The sequence below is a fragment of the Rhipicephalus microplus genome, chromosome 3 (genome assembly GCF_043290135.1).
Source record: "Rhipicephalus microplus isolate Deutch F79 chromosome 3, USDA_Rmic, whole genome shotgun sequence".
Taxonomy (NCBI): domain Eukaryota; kingdom Metazoa; phylum Arthropoda; class Arachnida; order Ixodida; family Ixodidae; genus Rhipicephalus; species Rhipicephalus microplus.
In genome coordinates, this window is record NC_134702.1 from 70342286 (window position 1) to 70368211 (window position 25926).

At 46.4% G+C, this 25926-nt stretch overlaps 1 protein-coding gene across 2 annotated transcripts in view; it reads right to left on the reverse strand.

Annotated features, from left to right (window-relative positions):
- Positions 1–18161, reverse strand: part of LOC119161047 (uncharacterized) — a 43534-nt gene extending 25373 nt beyond the window's left edge. For both annotated transcript variants that reach the window (XM_037413374.2, XM_075889774.1), the window contains exons 1-8: positions 18029–18161; positions 17425–17556; positions 14034–14073; positions 11040–11537; positions 9839–10025; positions 5659–5927; positions 5133–5307; positions 3137–3179 (exon numbers count right to left, since the gene is read on the reverse strand). In XM_037413374.2, the coding sequence (XP_037269271.2) occupies positions 3137–3179; positions 5133–5307; positions 5659–5927; positions 9839–10025; positions 11040–11537; positions 14034–14073; positions 17425–17556; positions 18029–18096 (1412 nt within the window). In that variant the 5' untranslated portion in view covers positions 18097–18161. The remainder of the gene's footprint in view (positions 1–3136; positions 3180–5132; positions 5308–5658; positions 5928–9838; positions 10026–11039; positions 11538–14033; positions 14074–17424; positions 17557–18028) is intronic.
- Between the last annotated feature and the right edge of the window lie 7765 nt (positions 18162–25926).

Consider the following 25926-nt stretch of genomic DNA (forward strand, 5'->3'; position numbering starts at 1 on the left):
TTGATCTTCAGTGCCGTTGTATACTGGTGGGTCACACAGACGAAGTACACCAGAACACATGACGGGTGGCAGCGTGGAAGAGCCTTGTGGGGGATCGACGCGTTCGGTCATCGCGGACTGAGATGGTAGCTTACGGCTGCGGAGCTCCAGGACGTTACCCAGCACGTTTCCACCAAATGCAGTGAGCAAGGTTGCGTAAAAACACAGGTTATTATTCCAGAAACGTTAGCCGCAACAAGCTGGTACAGGCAGGAACCCGGCAAGCACGAGCCACACACGGACGTCAACGTCTTCTTTCACGCTGGCACAGAGCTGGCGCCACTATGCTTCGGTACAATATATATATATATATATATATATATATATATATATATATATATATATATATATATATATATATATATATATATATATATATATATATATATATACATATATATATATATATATATATATATATATATATATATATATATATATATATATATATATATATATATATATATATATATATATATATATATATATATATATATATATATATATAGGTTGGAGTTGCTCGTAGCAGAACTTTACAACCAATCGCAATGCTGGGTGTGACGTTAGCAGAGCCAGCTAGCCAGTAGCAGTGAGCAGTCAGGATCTCACAACTGGTTTCTCTTCTATTTGTGCAAGGTCGTATAGACGAAAACATAAGTGTGTATCGGTCCCGACTGTTTTTGCTAAGACAAGATATCCATCGTTAAAAATATATATGCGGGAACGTAAAGGAAAGAAGTGTATATTTAAGGGCTCGTTTTCCTGTGTTTTGACGCAATATTAGTGAGATCTACGAGACAATAATGCCAAGGAAAGTATAGGGCAAGTTATTAGACCAAATTGTAATGTAAATGTGGAGAAAGAAAAGTAAGTGAAAAGATAACTTCCCGTGGGCAGGAACCTAAACTGCGACCTTCGAATAACGCGTTCGATGCTCTACCAGCCGGTAATAAGTTCACGTGCTACGTGACGCCACACAGGCCAATTAAGAATGTGCCCCACTCGCCGCCATGTGTTGGGCCACAGACATCAGTGTTCCTCGTTCGGGAGCACGTCTCACGAGATCGAGCCCTGTTCCGACAAATTGTCTCCCCCCCCCCCCCTCCCAGCGCCGCCTGCCGCGCAGAAGAGCCGTGCAGTTCCGCGGATAACGTCGCTTCCTCCGCCGAACCACTTTGCAGTTCCGGGTAGGGCTGCGTCTCCTCAGCCGAGCCACTGTGCCGTTCCGGGGAACTGGTCTCGCAGAAGAGTCCCAAAATGCTATTTAAGGCCGTTCCGGCCCCATGTTAGAGGATTTTGCCCCAGCCAACGTTGTCGTGCTGGCCGGCTCTGTACAAACGACAACCTGCTACAGTAAACGCTACTTTTGTTGCTGTTTTCAAAACGGATTGCCTACCTGTTTCGCCTTCGGGCTAAGGCTTCAGCGAAGTCCGCTCGACGGCTCACCGCTCTTCGCCACCGCTACCATCGCGACAGAGCAAATTCATAACACATGGCTACTGGTGGCGCTAACTGACACCTCCCCCGTTTAAGTTCCCATATACACCCAATAAAGTATCTAGGATGATAGCCGCCGTGGTAGCTCAGTGGTAGAGCATTGAACGCGTCATTCAAAGGTTGCATATTCAGTTCCTGCCCACGGCAAGTCATCTTTCCACCCGCTTTTCTTTCTTCACATTTACACTACGAATCAGTCTGATGATTTCCTCCATATTTTCCTTGGCATTATTGTCTGTTAGATCTCATTAATACACGAAAAAACATATATACAAATTTTAAATCTTGAAATTCAGCACTGCTCGTGCTCTGAAGGCATTACAGAAGGCAGTTAAGCGTGTTGAAATGTAGTAAACACTTTCAATGTGCGCATCAAGCCCATCACGTGACAACATTGTAATTAGCAGCTTGGGACAGCTACTTCGTTATATCAACCGCAAATGCCGAACTTTGTATCGGACTTACAACAAATATAATCACTGCAATTTAAAAAGGAGAGTAAAAAAGAGTCGCTATCCACTACGTCATCTCTCTGTGGTATCGTTACAAAACTGTTAGTCAACGATGCAAGATGATTTTGAGCAACAAGTGGTCGTATAATTATGTACGCGCGAGAAGTAAGTTTTGTTTGGAGCACTCATGCCGCTAATAATTATTTACGTTCAGTGCAGCCCATCAAAGCTTCGGCAGGAGTGTGTGTGAGGGTAAGTTGAAATGAATATACACAGAAAGATTAACATAAAGATAGAAAAAAATGTAAAAGAGCTCTACATAAGCTATGTAGCCTTTAGAAAGGGAGAAGTTGGTAGAAATTCCGTAAGTGGCAATAAGTTTCAAATATTCAATCATGTTAGTACATGGATGGAATGATGTCATGTTCGAGGCAGGACACGCTCTACTTGAAATCTGGGAAGAAAGTGTCGAAATGGAGGAATCTGACATATGAGGAAGAGGGTTGTTTTACGGGTAGGAAATCCTCCGTGGCGGTCTAGTGATTATGTTGCGTGACTGGTGACCCGAAGGTCGGGCAATCGAATCCCGACCGATTGATTGACATGTGGTGGTTTAATGTTTTAAAACCACCGTATGATTATGAGAGACGCCGGGGTGGAGGGCTCCGGTAATTTCGATCACCTGGGATTCTTTAAAGTGCACCCGAATCTGAGCACACAGGCCTACAGCATTTTCGCCTGCATTGAAAATGCAGCCGCTGAAGCTGGAATTTGATCCAGCGACCTGCAGGTCCGCAGCCGAGTACGTTATCCACTAGGCGGCGGCATTAGCTAAGCAGTCGAAAATGCTTGAGGCCCGGGAACTTTGATTTAGGTGCATGTTAAAGAAAAATCCAGATGGTTTAAATTTCCGGAGCCTTCTAATACGGCGTCCCTCATAAGCATACCATTTTCGGGACGTGAAACAACACCAGTAATTGTTACATTATACGAGTAGATAATATTGAGCGATTCTACATACCGCATTGTGCAAATAAACGGGAGATATAATTCAGATAGTACGGCCGAAGGTGAAAATCTTCTGAGAAGCAGTGGTGTAGAAAATGAATACCTAGGAATTACTTAGAAATGCAAAATGCAATACTTGCTTTTTGCGCTGTGCCATTGGGTCGCTGCCGTGAAAGGCGGAATCTGCGAAACGTACAAAGGATCGACATATACGTCAGCACATGTATGTATGTATGTATGTATGTATGTATGTATGTATGTATGTATGTATGTATGTATGTATGTATGTATGTATGTATGTATGTATGTATGTATGTATGTATGTATGTATGTATGTATGTATGTATGTATGTATGTATGTATGTATGTATGTATGTATGTATGTATGTATGTATGTATGTATGTATGTATGTATGTTTACGAAGCGTACAACTATGATCAGGAGATTTTTCGCGAGATGCACGCACTTTTTAAAAAAGATTGAACTGCTTTCTTGCGTACTTACAATCTGCTAGTAACTTATTAAACCATCCTCTGTGGTTATGACATCATGCTGTTGAGTATAGCTTACGAGTTTGACTTTCCCGCCAAGTGACCTGTAGCTACGACAATGTGCCGAATGAAAAAAAAAACGCTCACGTACCGATAATTCATCACCCATATAAGAGGGTCAACATAAATCTTGAGGTCAATACATATCCCACGTAGACCAGTGCAATGGTTTTGTAATGAATCAAGTGGCATCGACACATGTGATGAAACTGTGATGTAAAGTTTGTTAGTTTTATTGCGATCGATATTGTATGGAAACTCTCAGCCGCTATAGCCGCAAAGAAAGACAATTTAGATAACATGTCATAGATTCGAACCGGCGACCCCTGGCCCTTCGCTTCTCAACACGTAGCGTTGTACGACTCAGCCACGGAGCATACGTCCTTCAGCATAGCGAGTATGAGCTATTTCTATACATCCCCTACCTCTGGTGGTACGCATAGTTAGAAGACGCTTCAGCGTGTTCTCTTTATTCCTAGCGAGCTGGCGCGAAGGGCTGTCACTATACTCTCGTTTTCCGCCAGGTTGAGATGTGCGCGCGCCTCCTACTTGTACCACCTGTACTTTGCTGCCTATACAAAGCGTGATCGCTTCGCGTACGTGCGCGTTTATCTCGATAGGGCTAAGGGGGGGGGGGGGGGGGGGGTTTACTTGTTTTTTCACCGCAAAGTTTGCGTTGAAGTTGCAGAGCGCAATCGCTTCAGTGGTCGGCCTTCTTTGTTTCCCTTCAGTTTCTTCATTCTTTACCTTTAAATTTTTTTCTCTATTTCCGTTTCTGTAGCTCTTTCCTCTTTATATTTATTAATTTCGTCCTCTCTCTTTATCTAGTCCATTATCTTTATTGCTGTTTCTATTTTGCTTTCTAGCCCCGCCGCGGTGGTCCAGTGGCTAAGGTACTCGGCTGCTGACCCGCAGGTCACGGGATCGAATCCCGGCTGCAGCTGCTGCATTTCCGATGGAAGCGGAAATGTTGTAGGCCCATGTTCTCAGATTTGGGTGCACGTTAAAGAACCCCAGGTGGTCGAAATTTCCGGAGACCTCCACTACAGCGTCTCTCATAATCATATAGTGGTTTTGGGACGTTAAACCCCACAAATCAGTCAATATTTTGCCTTCCATTTTAATTTTCTTCCTCTCTATCTTTCTCGCTTGCTTCTTCTTTTCTATTTCCACGACAGTCAGGGCCCCTAAAAGTGCTCTACACTTATCATAATCAGAGCGCTCGAAAAACAAGAGGAAATATACTTTACCTTAACGTGAACATCTGCTCAATATGTTACACATGAATATATGCTATTCGTGGTTTTTGCCTGCCTTACGTCAAGTTACGACAGCACACAACAGCCCGGCCTCCGAAGAGTGCTGCGCACTTGGAACGTTTTAGACCGAGTCACGTGTTATGCATAATCGTGTCAACGAGATTCCACTGTACATGGTGTGTACCAATATTTCCGCAAGTGTAAACGCGCGCACTGAAGCGGTAACAACAGCTTCGATCGGCGCGATGGGACATTCACCTATATAGCTTGCATACAGTAGCGACTACAGTACTGCAGATCATCGACATAGCTGTGCGACACTCACCGGTCATCGAAGCCGACATAAATGGTCCGCAAGGTGATGCGGTGACGAGCGACGTCGAGCTGAACCGACGAGGGTTCAGGGACAACCGGCGCTTCCTGGCGGCAGGCGTGATCGAAGACGAGGGTTTGGCCCCGCCAGCCTCTGATGGGGCACCGTCAGTCGCTCCATCTGCGAACTGACACAGTGGTTTTGGTGATGTTGGCATCCCGCAAAACAACGCTACTCTGTCAAAAGACTAAGCGAGAAAAGTATAGGCTCGTTTTATTGCAATAACACTTAAATGCACTCTCCCGGTGAATTTTGGCGTCGGCGTCGGCGCTGCCGTGATGTTCCATGTAATGTTCAAATTGATAACATTGCCCTGCATGTTTGAGAAATGTTTTGTGTATTCGAATATTGCAGAGATCTACATTACTGTTTATAATGAGTGGTTAGCAAAAACAAAAATTTTTATTCGTTCTTCCCAAAGATCGGCCCTTGCCGTTTAACCAGTGTTGCAACAGTCACCAACAGTGTTAAAACGCACCAGGTTCGTCTTTGGTGGATCGCCTTCGACGAGTCCTTTAGGCGTGAGTAGTCCGAAGTCGACAATCGACCGTCGCCTCCGAACGTCTGTTGAGGCTTGCACTGCTGTTCCAGATTGGCGCGGCAGCTTCAGGATGGAAGGGCGTCGAATGTCGATGGGCAATGTCGCCGAAGGGAGTTCTTCTTTTGCAGGTACCTCGCCTTCTGGAGCCGCTGCAGCTGCAGACGCGCCTTCTTTCACACTGGCGGGGGCCTCCGACAGGGGCGCAGCTGCAACATAGAAGAGTACACGGAGGCATTTGCGTAAACGTTTGTTTGTTCGTTATGCTGGACGCAAGTGTATTGGCCTTGAGATCTTGGAGCGGCGTCCTCTCGCGTTTGACGTCAATTTGAGGATTCCACTTTCAACCATGCTGCAGCCGCCGCTGCTCCTCTACGCAGATCGTCTGCTCCAGACGGAAACTTTGTCGAACTAACAGCCTTGCGAGGGTCAACGAACAAAGAACGTTTTCGAGTGCGATTATAATCTTGTTTTATTTGCGGCCCAACTGACAGGGCCAAGAAATCCCCCGGATGGCTGATGAGTTCGCCAAAGCCACCGACAGCAGTGAGGGTAAGAAAGTGAGACTATGTGTGCGTTTGTTCTCGCTCGCTATCACACTTTCCGCCGTAAGATCCTCTTTGTTCAGGTGTTTTTTTTATGTTTCAGTAATCGTGTCTTTCTCCAGCATCTACAAGTATGTAGATACAAGTATGTCACGGTGTCTCATCGGGGGCGAGGCGGTTTATACGACGCAGGCCACGTTGTTGAATGCGCGGTCAAGGCTGTCAACAAAGACCGCTATACCATCGCGGCTGTCGCCATACAAACAAGTGAACTTGCGAACTCGCCACGCAAAGTCTTCGTCGAGGTCGCCTGTGGTGAAGTGGCTCACTGTACGTGCAAATATGAATGAGGCAATGTCTACGCGTGTAACTTAGCATGTGTGAAGCAGATTGAGGCAATGTCTTCGTGCAACCTAACATAGAAGTTATGTTCACTGCTGGTCTGCAGTTGCTGCCGAGCTCATATACCATTTTGAATTGTGGTAATGTTTCTAAATTAGGAATCTACTTACAACACCGGACTATTTTGAATATCTAATGTTGCCACCACTCTAGACTTAATGAAATATTTTAGATGGGCGCCACAAATTTCTATTATTCCCGTTAATAAAAAGAGACCATAAATACTTTACAGCCTTAAATTTCGTATTACCATTACAACATAAGACTGCAGCTTGCAGAGGTGGAGTAAATTCACATTGCAAGCGTGAGCCTGGGAAAGTAAATAAAATTGCAATATAATGTAGTTAACAGAATCGATTCATGCCTTTCAACATTTAACATTGTGCAGCACTCGTAGCGGAGACAAGCGGCCGCACGCGGTTCTATGAAACAAAGCTATGTGCTTCCAAAATGAGTGAAATGCGGGAACCCACAGTTGTCGAAACAACGTCTGTAGCCACCACTCATCATGTATTCAACTGAACAGCTTCTTTGTCGAGCTTTAACACGCACGCTGGTTTCGATAAGGCGCCAGGCCTCAAAACGGAGGCGCACGAATTCCCGAAAGTGACTAGACCAGGCCAATAATTAACGCCCACGATGTTCGTCGGGGCGTTAAAATATGCCCTATTGCGAGAGCCGACAGTGCGGCGACTTTCCACCACGTTTTACATCGGGTGATGAGTACAGTTCGACGTAACAGAGGTAATAATTGTTCTAGATATGCATCCCAAAACCAAAATGTGATTATCAGGGACGCCGTAGTAGAATGGATCCTGATATATTGACCATGAGGTGCTCTTAAAGGTGCACCTAAATGTCAGAAAATGAGCATTTGGAATTTCGGCTATACCGAAATGCAGCAGCCGCTCCGCGGATTTGACTCCTTAAACTTCATGCTACGAGCCAAGCCCCATGCTCACTAACCCCACAAAGGGCAAAATGTATCAGAAAGACACCTTCTCATGTGCCCCGTCGGGGCAGTCACACAAATCTGAACTTCATTTGTACGGCTGATGCAAATGTAGTCGCATTCAGAGTTTGATATTTGGGGTTTAACGTGCCAAAACCACTATGTGATTATGAGAGACGAGGGCTCCGAAAATTTCCACCACCTGTGGTTCTTTAACCTGTACCTAAATCTGGAGTACATGAGCCAACAGCATTTTCGCCTCCATCGAAAATACAGCCGCCGCAGCCAGGATTCGATTCCGCGGCCTGCGGGTCAGCCGCCGAGTACCACTAGACCACTAGGCCACAGTGGCAGGGCGTCACATCCAAAGTTGTTGCTACGCATTCCGACAGGTTTCAACAGGGTGAGAAGAGGCCTCAATTATGCTTGTTTTTCACGCTTGTGAGCTTTATACGCATCATGTTTTCTACTGACGAAATTTATAACACTCTAATCATAAAAGTAAGGCTTGATGCGACTTTCACTTTGTTACGACGTCGCTTCTTCAATTATTAGCTGCGAAAACAACAGTAACACCGGAGCGAAATACAAAAAAGCATTTGCATCGAGCTTTGTGTGCCCGCCAGTGAGATTAAAATGAATTTGCAGAGTTACCGATATTATAGATTACATCATTATGTATAATGCAGACAGATCCGGGCAGCGCCTGGGTCTGTTTTTGTCCTATTGTCTTGTGGCACCCTATGCTTATCGTTTTCCTTCATGTACACCAATCAGCCCAAATAAGCCCTCTTGTGTGCCTGCTTAGTTTTCAGGCTTGGCGGAATGTTCCCTATTCATTATAGGCAAGTCGTACATTTTTGATGTATGCTGATCTACAATATGAATTCATGATCTAAAACTTTGGAGCAATAATTTAAATAAGATATGTTCCGCGTGTCTCCGTGCTTCGCAGCGAATGTCGTCAAAAGATGACTGCTGGCAGCACTGCGTGAGCTCCGGCCCTTATCCGCTATCACCTGTCAAGCTGTTTTCGTACAAATTTCGTCCTGCCAAGTAGCAGCACCATAATATCGGCAGAGGACATTTTCGTGCATATCGCTGCACTTACAGTGCGACCTAAGAAACACCGTGGGGTCTTTAGAATAACGTATCTATGTGTTTTCTAGTAAAGGCACACACTACCCAATACTAACGAATTGATGTTGAGCCTCAGATGTGCCTAATGCTTGCTTTTTAGTCGACAATGTTCGCGGGTATGAACGCAGCCACCAGCTCAAGATGGCTGGGCGTTTAGAAAGTGCTTAAGCTTTGGCCGGGTGGATGAATCGTGGGACGTATTCCAGAAAAGGCTGTCATCTTTCAAAGCCCTTCCACGTGACCGTAAGCTGCTACTTGACCGTTAATCTGCCTTCCTTGCCAGGACGGCTTACAGCTCTCGTAGAGTACAATGAACTTTGGCTGGGTGGCTGAATTGTGTGAGGTATTCCAGAAAAGGCTATCATCTTTCAAAGCCCTTCCACATGACCGTAAGCTGCTACTTGACCGTTAATCTGCCTTCCTTGCCAGGACGGCTTACAGCTCTCGTAGAGTACAATGAACTTTGGCCGGGTGGCTGAATCGTGTGAGGTATTCCAGAAAAGGCTATCATCTTTCAAAGCCCTTCCACATGACCGTAAGCTGCTACTTGACCGTAAATCTGCCTTCCTTGCCAGGACGGCTTACAGCTCTCGTAGAGTACAATGAACTTTGGCCGGGTGGCTGAATCGTGTGAGGTATTCCAGAAAAGGCTATCATCTTTCAAAGCCCTTCCACATGACCGTAAGCTGCTACTTGACCGTAAATCTGCCTTCCTTGCCAGGATGGCTTACAGCTCTCGTAGAGTACAATGAACTTTGGCCGGGTGGCTGAATTGTGTGAGGTATTCCAGAAAAGGCCATCATCTTTCAAAGCCCTTCCACATGACCGTAAGCTGCTACTTGACCGTTAATCTGCCTTCCTTGCCAGGACGACTCACAGCTCTCGTAGAGTACAATGAACTTTGGCCGGGTGGCTGAATCGTGTGAGGTGTTCCAGAAAAGGCTATCACCTTTCAAAGCCCTTCCACATGACCGTAAGCTGCTACTTGACCGTTAATCTGCCTTCCTTGCCAGGACGGCTTACAACTCTCGTAGAATAGAATGAACTCAAAACATGAAACATTTATGCGGAACGCGCTCACCACCCTTGTTCAGGGCTGCTAGCAGGTCTTCTTGGGCACGCTTCTTGCGGCGGTGGCTGCCGCTTCGCGTCGTCCTGCGCTTGACGGTGGAGCCCTCGCATGAGCCGGCCGGTTGCGGGTCCATCGCCGTAGAGCTGGCGACGGAGGATTTATCGTGCTTGTCGGGAAACTTCTGCCCATTTGCGTTCTGCAAAAAAGCGCAAAGGATCGTCGTACAAGTCAGAATTCTGGGCGCTGAACTTGCAACAAAGGAGTTTCAACTCACCTCAGCTATCAGAACATTTCGTTCTGCGAGAGCCAGGACAGCGAAGCCGTCTATTCAATGCGTACAGCAAATCTTGAAGATAAGTTCGAAATGCATGAAATAGTCTCTCACCAGGTATTTTGCCCAATCCTCCCGCCTCTAACCGGCGGCCATATTGAGCCTTGCGTGCCGTTTAGAGATCTAGCTAGCATACTGCGTTGACATGACCGGTACATTAGTGTACTAAACTTTTCGAAACTTCCCACGCAACGGTACGCCTCGCAATGTGTTCTTAATGTGGTAGGTAGGGTTTTTGTGTGCCCAAACCACAATGATTGTGGGGGGTGCTGCAGAGTAGGGATTAGGAAATTTCGAAAAACCATGGGTATCTTTAACGAAAACCTATTGCAATTAAGCGCAACTTACAAATCCGTAGACCATACTCTCACATTCAGACTCGCTTTCACTCGAGAAACACACACCACGCACAGCGCACACAGATAATGTGTGAGTGTTTCTAGAGGTTTTCTAAGTTGCGCTAATCAACACACAATATGAAGAGCTACCAACTACCCCAACGACAAGTTCTAATAAACGAGAACCTAAATCTAAGTTGTAGGCCCCTAACATTTCTTCATAGAAACGCGACTGCCGAAACTCGGGTTCCGTCCCGCAAGCGGCTCAGCAGTCAAGTCCCACAGGGATCTATAGACCAGGCGCGCGCAGTCGCCCCACCATGGTGGTCTATAACAAGCATGCACATAAGGAAGGGCGGGGGTTGCTAATGCTCGTTGCAATCGCCTCCCTATTAAGTTCATGTATGGGGCTTACATTGTGCCCCCCCCCCCCTGCCCTTCCTTATGTGCATGCTTATGTAGACCACCACGGTGGGACGAAAAGGGTTGTTTCTGTTCTCGTATAACGGAACGTCTATCCCGCGTCTTGCGAGTATGTTACCCGAGTTTTGGAAGGATGAGCTTCTCGTTCTTTCGGTCTCTTAGACACGGAGTGAACGGTAACTAGCGGCTCCTCAGCTTTCACGACGACAGCATGGGCACCTTCGTCACGCTCCACTAGGAAGTCACACGGTACTTTCGGATTATCCTTGTTGGCCGGCGGTGCCGCAGGATGCGCGGGCGACGCGCCCGGGGCGATCGCGGCAAAAGGCACCGTTGTCCCGGATCCACTTCTCTTCTCGGTCGCGGTCTCGTTCTGGGCGTCTCGTCGGAGCTTCTGGGCGCTCCTCCTGCTGTCGCGGGAGGGGAACAAGTCCAGCAGCGCCGAGCGCTCCTTGCGTCGGCTGACGTCCGCAACGGTGGCGTCCAAAGTCGTTGGCGCCGTCTGGTCCCGCTTCGATGAGATCTTCCGACCAAGCGCCGATATGGCGCTTGTCACCTCTGCTGGTTTGCTTGGCGTTGGTGCGCTCGATCGGCGTACCAACTTTTCGACAAAACGCTGCAAAAAAGCACGGGGAACATACTTTAAAGCACCCACTCACCTGACTCTGTAGTGAAACTTTTATATACGTGGTGGCATATGAAATCCAAAAAACTCGCACATCCCCAAGTTGACCAACCAAAAAAAAAAAATGACGACGACGAGCGTGAGTGTGAACCAACAGCCGCCGCTGCATATTGTGCTTAACTTGGAGGGCGTCACAGCAATTTGATCAACGCGAAGTTCTCACCTACGATTGTTTTTCGAAAATGCAACCATGCATACAATAGGCGTGCATAATGCGAAGCGCGACTACTCCTTCTTGAAGATACACGACCTGCCATTGAGACTACAAGCCTTTCGCTGAACTGCCATATTATTTGTACGATAGCGGCCGAGGTACAGCAACGCAGTCTGCGTGAATGCCGTTTTCATGAAACTGCTTCAGTTTGGTTGAAAGTTCGTGCTCCTGTTCACCGATCCATCTGACTATTGCCGTCCCATACGATTCACATTTGACATCAAATACCTTGTAGTGCGTAAAACCAAACATACCTCACTTTTTTCGCCGGATTCGTCACCATTGAAACTATGCATGTTTACCGCCGTCGCTGTATGCTTCGTTGTCTGCTTATTCATCTGAGGTAAGCATTGGAACACATTCATTCAGGGCGCACAGTAGCCAAGCAAGTATACTGGATCTTCATCTCAATGCTCAGCTTGAATTTTATCCCATACTGTTTTGACTGTGATGCTTGATCTCACCGAGTAAACGGCTTCTGTTGGTGAAGCAAAATATGACCCACTTACCATCATACCAATCTTACATGCTACTTGTCGCGTCAAGCCAATCAAATACATCTGCCTCGTCGCTATGTTTCACGAATTGCTGTATACCATATCTCTACTATATATATTTACCTATTCACTTGTGCAACAATACAAGATTATCAAAGCGCTTGTGGCAAACACTCCCAATTAAAAGCCGCCTGCATGTTCCCACAGGGGGAACTCGAGTAAATGCAGCGCTGAGTGGAGAGGGTATCTCGTGAATGTTGCGTTCTTGCATATGGTTTGGGAATGCTTAATTTCGTCTTTATCATTATTATTATTTATTGAATGAAGGAGAAGCGTTGCCTTCAGCGAGTGGAGAGACGCCGATGTTGGGTTGCGCCCCACTATACTGGTTGATATATAGATATGCGGGGTTTAACGTCCCAAAACCACCATATGATTATGAGAGACGCCGTAGTGGAGGGCTCCGGAAATTTAGACCACCTGGGGTTCTTTAACGTGCACCCAAATCTGAGCACACGGGCCTACAACATTTCCGTCTCCATCGAAAATGCAGCCGCCGCAGCCGGGATTCGAACCCGCGCCCTGCGGGTCAGCAGCCGAGTACCTTAGCCTCTAGACCACCGCGGCGGGGCTATACTGGTTGAAGGTAATGTTGATTCCATCACATCTATATACTCGATTCAAGCAAAGTGCCTAGTCAAGCGAAAGCCAAGTAAATGTGTGGGAATGAAGGACTGGGAGTACACAACTACAAATCAGACTTTTGCCTCATGGGTTTCTCGTACTCCATGTTCATGCGTGTGGCTGCCAACCTTTGTTTCACTACACCTTTTTTTTTTAAATTGACTGCAACACATTCACACGCGTCCACACCGAGGCACACCTTGACGACGCACCAAACGCCTAACGCGCTGAAACAAGCTCATTTACTAGTTTCACTACAGTCCTTGTTGGTGGATATAAAGGAGAGCTCACCCGTCTCTTTCTTCAACTCTAACTTATCGATACACTTTGTGATTTATTAGCAAGCCATCGGTACCAGATGTTTGGCAATCATCATATGTTTTTGCATGCATTTTCTTGTGTTCAGTCTGGGATGGATTTTCATGACGAAGAGTATCGCGATGTTCTCAGACACTGAAAATACTACTCTAATATATTATCACGAAGTGCCACCTTCTTTACAGCTGGTTAAAATATGAGATCAGTGCCATACATCTCTTTTTCGAAGTTACGCATCCATTGGCTTGATTGACCAAACCTAACCTATTGAAAGCCAACCAATGCTTGCCTATAACGCAACTTGACCTTACATAACTCAACCTATACCTAACCAAACACTATGAAACCACGCGTTACTTAACACAATCAGTTGTGTTTCTGCCACCGACACAATGTCGGCTGAGGAGTTGGCTTTCAAGCTTGCCTGGGCGGGGATTTCATGTGTTATCTTCGTCAAGTTTTTGCTCTAGTAGTGTGTCTTTTTTTCAAGTATGTCTCTCGGTGATCTCAGGCGTTGAACTGTCTGCGTTGCAATTGTGGTTTACAGGCAGTCTGGTTTTGAAAACGAACATGCTGCTAGTTCCTTATCATATCTCCATCATTTAGCACTGCGTCAAAATTGTTCAGATAATTAGCTGACAAGACTACATTGCAACCATTGTCATCGCTGAAAGAAAAATGTTGGCCCTCTGACAGAAGCGGAAATAAACTTACCTTTCTTATTCGGGCGTTGTTTGCTGCATCCTCGTCTGGTCTGCATCAGTGGGAATGTTTGTATATGTTACACGCAACTTGCATGCGCGTGTATATTTAAATGAGCATATATACACTTGAAATCATTCATCAAAGGCAGCTTTGCTTGGTGTTTATCTGGAACAGGCTAGGAACTAGACTAACGAGCTTCTCGGCACTGAAAAGCATCTTAACATTACCGGTGAAATTCGTCCCGCTGAAAAGACATACTTCTGATTGCGTGAACTTAAAGCTATAACTATTGTGGCTTTGTGTTGAACGAAAATTTTACAGAGCTATGGTATACACGCTTAAAGCACGAAACCTCAATACATACTAACTAATTGATTCTCTTTTATGCTATGGTTTGCCAGGAACGTGTGTAAGGGCAGTTTAAGACGCTCATAAACGCAAAGCGATAACGCTTCTTCTAGCTAATTTCGAAGGGATATGCATTTGAAGATTGTTATTTACTGGACAGTCTTGGAATTCCTGCTAGACAAAGCATGGCTGCCACGTATGGATGTAAATTCGAGGGGAAGCAGGGTTTGCCCGGATGTCCTGAGCTTTAGGTATTGTGTGCACACTTCCATTAAGCTGGCGCCCTCCATTTTCATCAATACTCGTTGGGGTTTAGCATCCCAAAAATACGGTATATATGATTATGTGGGTTGCCATGGAGGAGGCTTCCAGAAATTTCGACCACCTCGAGATCTCTAGGGTGCACCTAAATATAAGGCGTTTTGGCCTTCATTATAAACGCGGCAGCCATGGCCGAGATTCGAAACCATGACCTTCGGGTAGGTAGTCGAGCGCCATTATAACCACTAGACTGCCGTGGCCGCTCCCTTCTGCCTTTTCAGAAAAATCGCTTATCCACCCCTGATCGCTGCTGCGTGACGTCACCGACCACATCTCAGCTTAAGTTTCGCGGAGGTAACACGTGCCTCGAAGTGAATAAGTAATAGGCACACTATTTAATTAGACGCATGAACATCGCAAGTAGTCGTTGATGGTTGTGTTCTATATTTCGAAAGTCGGGACGTGTGTCACGTGCGAAGGGAACTAGTTTTTCGAAGAAAGAATAGTGGCACACGTAGAACACAGTGGTCATAAATAACACTGACGGCACACATCATAAACAAGGCTGCTATATGGGGGTTATTCACGAGACGTTGTTATGCGCCATTTTGTTGCACAATTCGCAGCTTCGCTGTTCCGGAGATGAGCAGATCGAAATATAAAGCACGCCTTTCACTGTGTTTTCTGCACAACGCAATGGTGGCCGCACGGACGTCAGTGCATATGTGCATACAGGGTGCTTCAGCTAAGCACCAAGCAATAAAAAATTTAAATGAGTGCTATACGAGTCTCTAGCTAGCGCGGTATTGTTCTTAGCTGTATGTAGCACGTCAGAATATTTTTTTTGCCAAGCGCGGTAATTAACCAGGATTGCTTATGAACTTTTTTTAAATATTGACTCTAAAGATAAATTTTTCAATACAAGACTTGTAGCTCTTATGCAGAAGTAACAAAATTTTCAAGTTACGGTAAGCTAACAGCGCTGGTTAACTTTTTCCAGGGTTTGTTTAAAGTGCACGAAATTAAAAAAAAAACAGGTGATTGCCGCCTAAAGCGTGGTTGTTTGAGTGCCCTCAAATGTAAGTTGAACGAATTAACGAAAGCTTCTCATGCACGAAGGTCGCTTGAACAGGCTATCTGTGACTACGATGGACATTAAGCGATGGTTAGATGGTACCATTAAGAAAAAAAAGGGGGGGGGGGTGAAAGAAAGAAACGAGGACAATAAACTGACGAAAAAGCGGCTGCCATGTGCATTGCAATACGAGACCGGTGGCATCGTTCGGCGCAGCGCAGACCTTTTCTCTTTCTTTTTTTAGGAGTGAAGCTCCTTAAGACGTGGGCTCAGCGGCCTGTCGTAATCGTATGCAGCCACCTCTCGTTAGTTTTTGAACCGGCCGTAGAGTGCCAGTACTTGAACATATAACGAATTACATATACGCTGAAAAATGCAAATGGTACGATATATCGTACAATTTGAATATCGTACCACAAGTAACATTCTCTAGTATACTAGAGGACGTTACTTGTAGTATGATAAATAATAAAAATGACAGCATATCCATGGAGTGAATGATGATGAGTGGGGCGAAGCGTCCGTCAGTCCGTCCGTGCTTCCGTCCATTCGTTCTTGCATCCGTCCATCCATCTATGCATTCGTCTGTCCAACCATCGCTTAATGTCCATCGTAGTCACCGATAGCCTGTTCAAGCGACTTTCGTGCATGGGAAGCTTCCTCTATTTTGTTTAACTTAAATTCGAGGGCACTCAAAGCGCCGTGCGTTAGGTGGCAATCACGTGGTATTTTTTTTAAATTTAGAGCACTTTACACAAACCCTGGACAAAAATTAACCAGCGTTGTTAACTTACTGTAATTGAAAATTTTGTTACTTCTGCATAAGAGCTACAAGTCTTGTATTGAAATTTTTTCTTTATAGTCAATATTTCAAAAAAAAAGCTCATTCAGCAATATTTGTTAATTATCACGCTTGGTGGATAAAAAAATATTTTGACGTGCTACATACAGCCAAGAACAATGCTGCGCTAGCTGAAGACGCGTAGTACTCATTTTTAAATTTTTATTGCTTTGTGCTTTTTAGCCGAAACGCCCTGTATATACATAGATGGACATGGACCGAGCCCATAGCGCATGGGCAGGAGAACCGCTGGTCGTTAAGCGTAACTCACTGTATTCCAAGAGAAGGAAATCATGTAGGTGTGAGGCAGAAAATTAGGTGGGAAGATGAAACTAAGGTCGCAGGTATAACGCGACAGCAGAAAGCACAAGACTCGGTTGACTAGTGAAAAGTGAGAGAGGCCTGTTGGTTGACTGATGGCTGGTTGACCGGTGAAATGTGAAGTCGGGCCGATGATCATAATGATGATCGGAGCTATTAATTATACGCACACCTGTAAGAGTAACGTCGGAATCTGTATGTATTTTATCCGATTGACTGGCTAATCTTGCTCGCGCAGTGGCCCCAGGAAGCGACCATTAGAAGACATCACGGCCGTCGCCCCCCCCCCCTCGGTAAGTAGAGCATCTCTCGTGGCTTTGTTTATACGATTGTTTCCTGCCATTCCGGTATTGTCCATAATTAAGTAAACATTAGCGCCATCACTTAGGCCACTTAAGTCAGTGCTAACTAGTAGTAGCAGAGTGTAATACGACTAAATACGGACCACTGGCTCTCACCAATCTCCTGGCATTCGTATACGCCGTCTTTAAAAAAAAAACTTGTTCTGGTGTATCAAAAAAAAAAAAAAAGAAAGGATGGATAAGCCGACTTACTTCGCAGAGGAAACAAACAGATTTAGTTGATTTGGTGCTCCAGCAGGGTCCAACTCCCACGTCTCTTGCTTCAACTGTTGCTGCTGCTGCTCCTTTCGAGGTTGCGCCTCGCCGACCACGCGCGTTTTGCGCCTGCGTGGAGGAAGGAACGTTTGACTGTCTAGACATGTACTGCGACTAAACATTATCCCCACATCAGATAGATTAACACGTGTGAAAGAACACGCTGACACACGCGGACACAGGACATCATACAAAAGTTCTGAGTATGCCCATCTAGCCACCATAGTTCTGAGCTTCGGTTTGGCCACCACGTGGAAAACTGCATCCGCATAGACAAAAATATTATGCCGGGGACATCTGCTCTCGGTGACCGTTGCCGGCCTCGGACAGCTATGGGCCACCAAGCAGTTTCCATCCCTCAACAGACATCGCATCACCAAATTGGATTGCACATGGGTGAGGCATCTCGACCTCGACCGCCATAAGGCAAGAACAGCGGACACTTTACGAAGATGGACAGAAAGAACACGAGCCACAGGCAAAGGCATCAGTTACTATATACTCTTGAGGTTGTTGTCTTTTTGTAGTAGTTATAACTCACGTGTTAGTGCCTCTGTCTCGTGCTCCTTCCGTTCTTCTTTCACAGAATATAGTCACTGTTCTTGCCATATGCTGCGCATGCCAACATACGATGTTAATTCGTGGCGCGTTCCGCCGCGTTCCGTGGGTGGAACGGAGGGCTCAGTGACTGAATAGAAACCCCTCGTAGTTCCGGCTCATGATTATTTATATCTACAGTCCCCAAAAATAACAATCAGCCGAAATGAAGGTCAGGTCAATGGCCGCTTGCACTAGCCTTTATCTGCAGCATTCGTTATCTCCATGAATACAAATTAATCACCAAGCAAGGCCGAAAGCTGGTGGCTACAACGTAGACAACGCATATCGTCAATGCCGTTCTCGTAACAACAGCGTTGCTCACCTATTTAGCGTGACCGCCTCTGCCGTATCGTCGCTGAGGTAGTCCACAGCCTGCGCCAACCGGGCGAAGAGTTTTTCGGTGTCCGGCCTGTTCGTCGTGCCGGGCATAAAACTCGTGCTCTTCCGCCGAAGCGGTGACAGCTTGGTCACTGGCTCCCTGCGCCAAAAACCCGCATTGTAGTGACCCTAACATAAAAATTATGACATGCGTGTCATGTAACAGCACATTACATGCCACGCTCATGATGTGCTCTTGGCCGTTTCGCTAGCGTCACATATACCAAATTTGGTATTACGTGTATATTCCAGACATTATACCCGCCCCGTGGTATCTCTATGCATCCATTAAAATAGTTTAGGCAAAATGTTTATGTGGATCATGAGAACAATACGTGTGGTTTTACGTCCCAAAACCGCGATATGATGACGCACGACGTGGTCGATGATTCCGGATCTGGGGTTGTTTAGATGCACTGACATCGTACAGTACACAGGCCCCTACCATTTCAAATCCATCAAAATGCGGCCGCCTCAACCGGGATCGAACCCGTGACCTTTGGATTAGCAGCCGAGCAATCTATAGCCACTGATCCACCGAGGCGGACTGGTTCATGAGAAGCGGAATGCGACCACATGGCGGTGTCCGTCTTCGGCGACAACGCATATTGTACCAGACATGGTGCTTCGCGAGGTGGAATCAATTTTACTCTCAAAAGGCTTCTGGGCTGTTGGTACATGGTATTGTGCGTAAACAGCGCAAAAACGAGATCTTGAGATCGCTACAGTTGCACCGAGGAAAAACAAAACTTGGTAAGCCACAAAACTTCAGGGAAAATGTAAACAAGTGGCGACGCAGCCTTGAAGTTCCCGCTCCAACTCTCCGTGACCTCATAAATCTTGAGACAGTCTGTTGTCACTTGGTGTCATCCACTGACAGATTCGGATCACTTCCAATAATACTTTCTTCTGCTCCATGCGGAGCAAGTCTATTCTGTTGGCAGATCTGGAGCAGCTCCGTCACGAGATCTACTCCACAGAGCAACTTTTTTCAACTCCGCGAAAGTCGGCGCATTCGACCGGAAGTCGCAAACGTCCCGTGCTTTGAAACGATGCCGAATTTGGGCGCGCTAATGGACACCGGTCGCGTCCGTTGCGCCTCTCGCAAGAGATCACGTTTTGCCAGCGGGGAATCGCTGTGCCCAGCGGGCTCACTCAAACGAGAAACGCGTGCATCGCGTCGCATTCTGACCCTCATTTGCTCCAGAGAGAGGGCGTGTGTTCTATTGGTTAAGGTACCTAGATGAAACAAGTTTTGCCATCTAGGGACCTTACCATTGGTAGATCCCCTTCTGCGCCTCCGCCAGAGTGGAGTGCTCCGGTGGAGAGTTCGTATCCACCAATGGAATCCGCCAATGGGGAATCCGCCAATGGATTACGCCAATTGTTAAGGGCAACGAGATGCTGACGACTCCCGACAACGCCATAAGCTCACAATGAACTCCGATAGAATCTACCGCGTAATAACCTCCTAAGCTTGCCTACAGCCGTTTATCTGTGACCTGAACAATGTAACACGACTGTGTAACATAATTACATAACAATGTCATGGACGGGTGACCTCGTTTCTTGTTCCCTCTCTTTCTTGGGACTTTCAAGTTCCTTTATCAATAAAAATCAAACTCCGTTCTAGACAAAAGCTATAACATGAATGTTAGAGGAAATTTCATTGAGGTAGAGAGCAAGAGAAAAAAAAATTTTAGAAATCGCAATGTCGCACTACCACTCAGATTGGCACAAAATTAAAAGAAAATGATACGTTGGCGTTAGTTGAATCTTTTCGCGATAAATTAACCCTAGAGAAATGAGCCGCGAAAATTCGCGGCATATCCCCGAAGTGAATGATGATGAGTGGGCGAAGCAGTGGGCTCGTTCGGTGTTACCACTCGCGCGTGTAAATGAGCGACAGAGTGATGAACAGTTATATGCAATGATTGTTGGTCATAAATGGTGTATTGTGTTGAGTTGTGAATTTCGTTTTGCCTTTATTATCACTGCTTTGTGGTATTAGATGAAGCCTGAAGTTGGCAAAGACAAGGTCTGTGCACGCTCCCCTGGTAGTTGTTGGTTGTTTCCAGTCTCAGGAAATGCATCACAGAGCATATCAAAACGTCATATACTGCACAAGCCAGGCGTTGTCACGAATCATCATCATCATCATCATCATCATCAGTGCGATCGTCATGGCGTATAGTGGGTACCTTGCATGTGCTGTGCCATGATGGCCGAACGAGAATGTGTGGTCTGGAACGCGTTTGTTGTTCATTGTTATCAGTGTCATCGTCATCGAGGAAAGACTGCGGTCATGGCTCGACCCTAAGGAGCTGGCCCCCTAATTAGGTTTCCAAGCAATAATTCATCAGCCTAAAGCGATCTGTCGCGACTTTTCCACGCTCTCTTCTTTCTCTAACTAAAGCTTTCATCGACAACGCCTTTCAACAATCGTTCACTCTTCTTTCGATTGATGAAGCTTTTGTTCGTTTCATCGTCCATATCTTACTCTGTATTATAGGCACTTCTTTTCATCTTTATGCTTTTCGACATTCAGTGAACGGTCTGCACTTAAGTAAAACCCGTTAGAATTATACTTCATATGTCACACTGTGTTTCACGTTTGTGCAACTAAATTTTGATCTTTCAGCATGAGTTAAATGTCCCGGCTCAATTCGCTACGATCATTAGGACTTGCGCTCATCCCCCTCCGCCTCCAGAACTTGTAAACTTTCATATGGGCCCAAGGAATGTGTGGGTAGTCGGGTCAACAAGAGCAAGCTCACTTCATTAGTTGATAATAGTCATCGCCATCGTCATCGCAATCATCGCCTTATCCTGTTATCTTGGAGGCATTCCCCCCGTGCCTGGAAGTCAAAGCGGAAGACGCGACGCTAACGCGATGGGTACAGCATGAACGAGTGCTCATTTAGTGTACAGCGTATACTTACTGCAAGACGTGATCCTCGATAAGCGTTTTGTCGAGGTCGCTCTCGTGGACGCAGCTGAGAACCTTATCGACGGCCACGACAAACAGAACGGCCAGCACGCTTTTGTTCACGAAGATGGCCAGAACGTACGTCGTGCACGACAGGGACAGGTACAACGCGGGAACCTGCAGGACCCAGGTCACGCCATATATAGCATGTACACGGCTATTTAGGGTGACATTCTCAGTGTGCTAGACTGCATAGATGTCAATCAAAGAATGAAAGAAGGCTATGAATTGATCGTGTCTGGCACAGCGTTTCACAGTTGAAAAATGAAGAAGTTGAATAATAAATGTAAGAACAGCAGTATTTCTTCAACGCCAGGTTCACCAGCACCACTATCTGCTTAAACGAGCATCGGCGTTAAAGCCACGCGGCTCTGTCTCCTAGCGCACTTAGGACGCACCTGCAGGCCGTACTTGCTGCAGAATCGGTAGCTGAGCCTCCGCAACAAGCTGCCGCTGCTAGAGTGGCTCGCCGTCACCAGGGCAAGGAAAGCGACCACTTCGAGAGAGTCCGACTGTGGGGCAAACCAGAATCAGAATGAAAGAGTTTCGTCATTAAATGCTGGGCAACATTGCATGTATTCATCATACAGAAGGAGGTCCCATAGTCTGCAACTGTATGCGGACCTCCTGTCCCCACGCAGTTGGGCTAGCATTCCTGTGACGAAGTTAACCGAAGAGAGTTTGAGAATTGGGGCCCCAAGGAGCTTGCATGGGGACCCAAGAAGATTGCGACGCGCCAGCGCGCATGCGCACAACCCAAGCCAATCTTGGGTTCTTGCGTTCGTGTTGCCTCAAGGACCCAAAATCATGGGCCTCAAGGCGTCTTGAGTCACCAGCGAGATGAAGCAGACGCAGCGTGAGCCACGGTGCCATATATGGCCTGCGTCTCACACAATTTTCAATTTGGCCACGGGTGGTGCTCCGTGCGTTTGACTCAGTTCTCAAACTCTTCTGATTCTCCGAACACAACAGCCATCTACGCAACGCGTCTTGAGGGCCCAGTGCCTTGTGCCCTCAATTCTCAAACTCTCTAATACCAGTGTGTTCAAGTGCAGTTTGCTTGCACATGACACTGAAAATGTAGACTCAACAGCCCTCCCGACATGAGCACGCATAACAGAACACGTGCTACTATGACCTCGTCTGCACATGAAGCGCTACAGGTGTCGCCACTTGTTGAGCAAATGTGCAGCGCAAAGAAGCACACACGCGCGTAATGAAAATGATCTAACAGACACTGCAGGAATGAGACATTGAGATAACGCTTCCACTCTTACGCCAGCCAGCCTAGAGGTCTTCTGCTCTGACGGCGCAAAAGGACAGCCGCGAAATGCAGCATGTTCTGATGCCTGACCACAAGAAGCCCGAACGGTCACAGTTCGGGCTCCACGGTGAACCATGGTTGCGATGCTCTACAGCTGACCCTAAAGTCGCGGGATCGCATCCTGGTCATGGAGGCCACTTTTTTTATAGAACAAGAAATGCCTCAGGGTCGTGTGTTTCAAGACAGGTGCACGCTAAAGAACACCAGCTAGTCGTGTTTTCCGTAGCGTTTCACTGCGGAGCTTTCCATAATTACATCGTGGTTTTCGGACGTAGAACACCAGATTATTATTATTATTATTATTATTATTATTATTATTATTATTATTATTATTATTATTCCCACGGTGTATGAAGATGTGCGTAAAGCGCGGAGTCTTAAGACAACGCCAAGGTAAATATGTGAAAGTATACACTTGCGCAATGGCTGTTAATTTTAACCGGGGAGGAGGGGGGCGACTCAGGTCACTTTATTTTCCGCAAATGCGTGCCCTTACGGTCTGTTTGAGGCCAGTATGTTTGCTGTGTGACCTCGCATGTGTGGCCTTAAGCTACAGAGGTCGCATTTGTAGTATTACTGAGGGCTGTCGCAATATCTAACGGACAGAGAAAAAAATGCCGCCCCAAAGAGCGAGCAGCTCATCCACTTCCTCTTCCACCTCATCGCTGCTTTGTTATTCGCAGAATTGCCGAACCCTCGGCCCCGCTGCCTTTTTCCGGTGCATCTTGGCTACCAGAGCGGTTGCCAAAAATCACTCCTATTTCGGGGCGCTAGAGTCGGATGCAGACTTCGAGGAAATATGAACAGCTGCCGAATCATGCATCGATGATGGTCATAGATCACTCAATCTATGACGTAACCCAAAGACCGCAGTTCCCCTGAGTCCATTGGGCGAACTTAGCGCTAACTTCCACGGCAGTGCAGATGTGCACATGTGCCCTTTAGCGCGTCTGATATGCTTCGGTTTAGATACAACACAATGTTTCTCAAACAATGATAAACCATTTTTGTAGCCACCCAAAAAACTGTTGATCATTCAATGAAGATATCACATCGAAAGCAGTTAATCTATTGAAGGCTAAACCCATGAATGATTAACTATTGATTTATTTAAGATGTTAATCAATCATTCCTAATTGCTAAGGAAGAGACCAAGATGGGATAGAGACAAGTGCATGCATACTTCGAAGAAGTGCGCGGCCGTCTCGTCGGGGCTCATGAGCTGAAGAGCCGGCAGAGTGAGCACGGGCGCGAAGGCGGCCACGCAGCGGGGTATCGATGTCGTGAGCCACCAGCACAGAGGCAACAGTACCGAGAACAGGCACAGGCTCTCCTAGTGGACAAAGTGCGAGGCACTAGAGCTGCATATCTGGTTTTGCACTCGAAATATAGACACTTTCACCGAAAAGAAAAAGAGAGAAACACGCGAATTTTTTGTTATGCGAAGTAATCTGCGACAATTCATGCTGCTGAAAAGGCGCCACAACGTAAGACAAATGCACACACCAAAAAAAGGGAACACTAGACACAAACGCCGTTGCACACGAAAAAGGAAACGCAACACACAAACGCCGTTGCACAGGGAATACGAAACACAAGCTGATTCGTGTGCAGCCGTCTTAACGTTCTGGCGCCGTTGCAGTAGTATGAATTCATACCAGCTTGTACGATTTTCAGTACTAAGTAATCTGTGACAATGCCGGCTATGCCGTTTCTTTGACGGTGAACCAAGCAATGCGAGGCGCTCCGGCAGCTGTTGTGAAACGGGTACATGTATACGAGCGCGTCACGTGAGCGTATACCGGCTCCTATATATATGTAGTCAAACGCAATGTCCGAAGGAACGTTCGGTGTTCGTTTGCGGAAGAGCACGTTGATCAACGCACCGATGCACTGACGCGCATGGCATAACGAGCGCTCTTCTGAGTGTTTACGGGTGATTCGATCATCGTTTTAGACTATACATGATTCGTACGTTATCGTGTATAATTTGCTAGCACATCGCTAGAAGAGTAGATAGCCATCAATAGGCGACACTGGCCAACATTGCCCGGCATTAGCCAACACTACGTCAACATTAAGCTAACACTTGCTGGTATTTAACCAGCACAGGTAGTATGTATAATTAGGCTCATGTCATGGCAAGTATATGTTTTTTATGTTATGATATCTGTTTTAAAAAAAAACGACCTCAGCTGTCCTACGGCAACACACAGGACCTCTTCATTGGTCAGGCGACCCAGAACGGTCTTGTCCGGCATTTTGAGAGCGCTGTCCGCCGTTGTGGTGTGGTGGTTATATAGCGCTCAGCAGCTGACCCAAAGTTTCGGTCTGGACTGCAGTGGTGTCACTTCGTTGGTGGAGATGTGCTGTGAGATGTGGGTCCACGTTTAAATATTCCAGACGGTCAAACCTACACCATGGCGTCTGTTATAATCGTACCGCGTCTATAGGCGTTCCCATCGAATCACGATGCCCAGTAGGAGGAAGCGCAGCAGAGTCTAGCGTATACTTCTCAAGGGCCTTACGTTTAAGACACCGCAAACTATATGGTGCGCGGAACATAAGAGATATGAAGCGCACTGTATGGACACGGCTGCACAGCACGGTTGTTTTAACTAGTGTCGTGCACTTTGCTTTAATCATGCAAGAACGACGAGTCGCTAACCACATATAAGATATTAGTTTACTGCCAGAATAGCTATATACAATGGAGACATCACTCCTAATTGAATTGCTTACGGCACCATTGATGTAATAAAAACTTTTTGTTCGCTTAGTGAACGTGTTGCTCCTTGCACACAATGTATATTTTATGTAAGCACGTAGTAGTTCAGAAAGGGCAAATATCTGAATTTGCGGAAAGCACAGAGCACAAAGCATAGCAGAATTTTCCTAATCTTCTCTAAGGCGCGGTGCCTGATTAGTCGACTTTCTTTCCGACCCACGGCTACAGCTCAAAAGCTAGCTCGCGTACTTGACAGCAACGGTCCCCTCCCGACCGCGACGAGACGATGTCTTGCGTAGCCTCTATACTCACTCGAGTGGCATGATAAATCAAAGGGGCCAGATAGACGGGCATCATCAGGCCTATGCAGTGGTACGACGCGGCCGGATTGTGAGCCTCCTTCGCTGGTCGCAGTGAGGT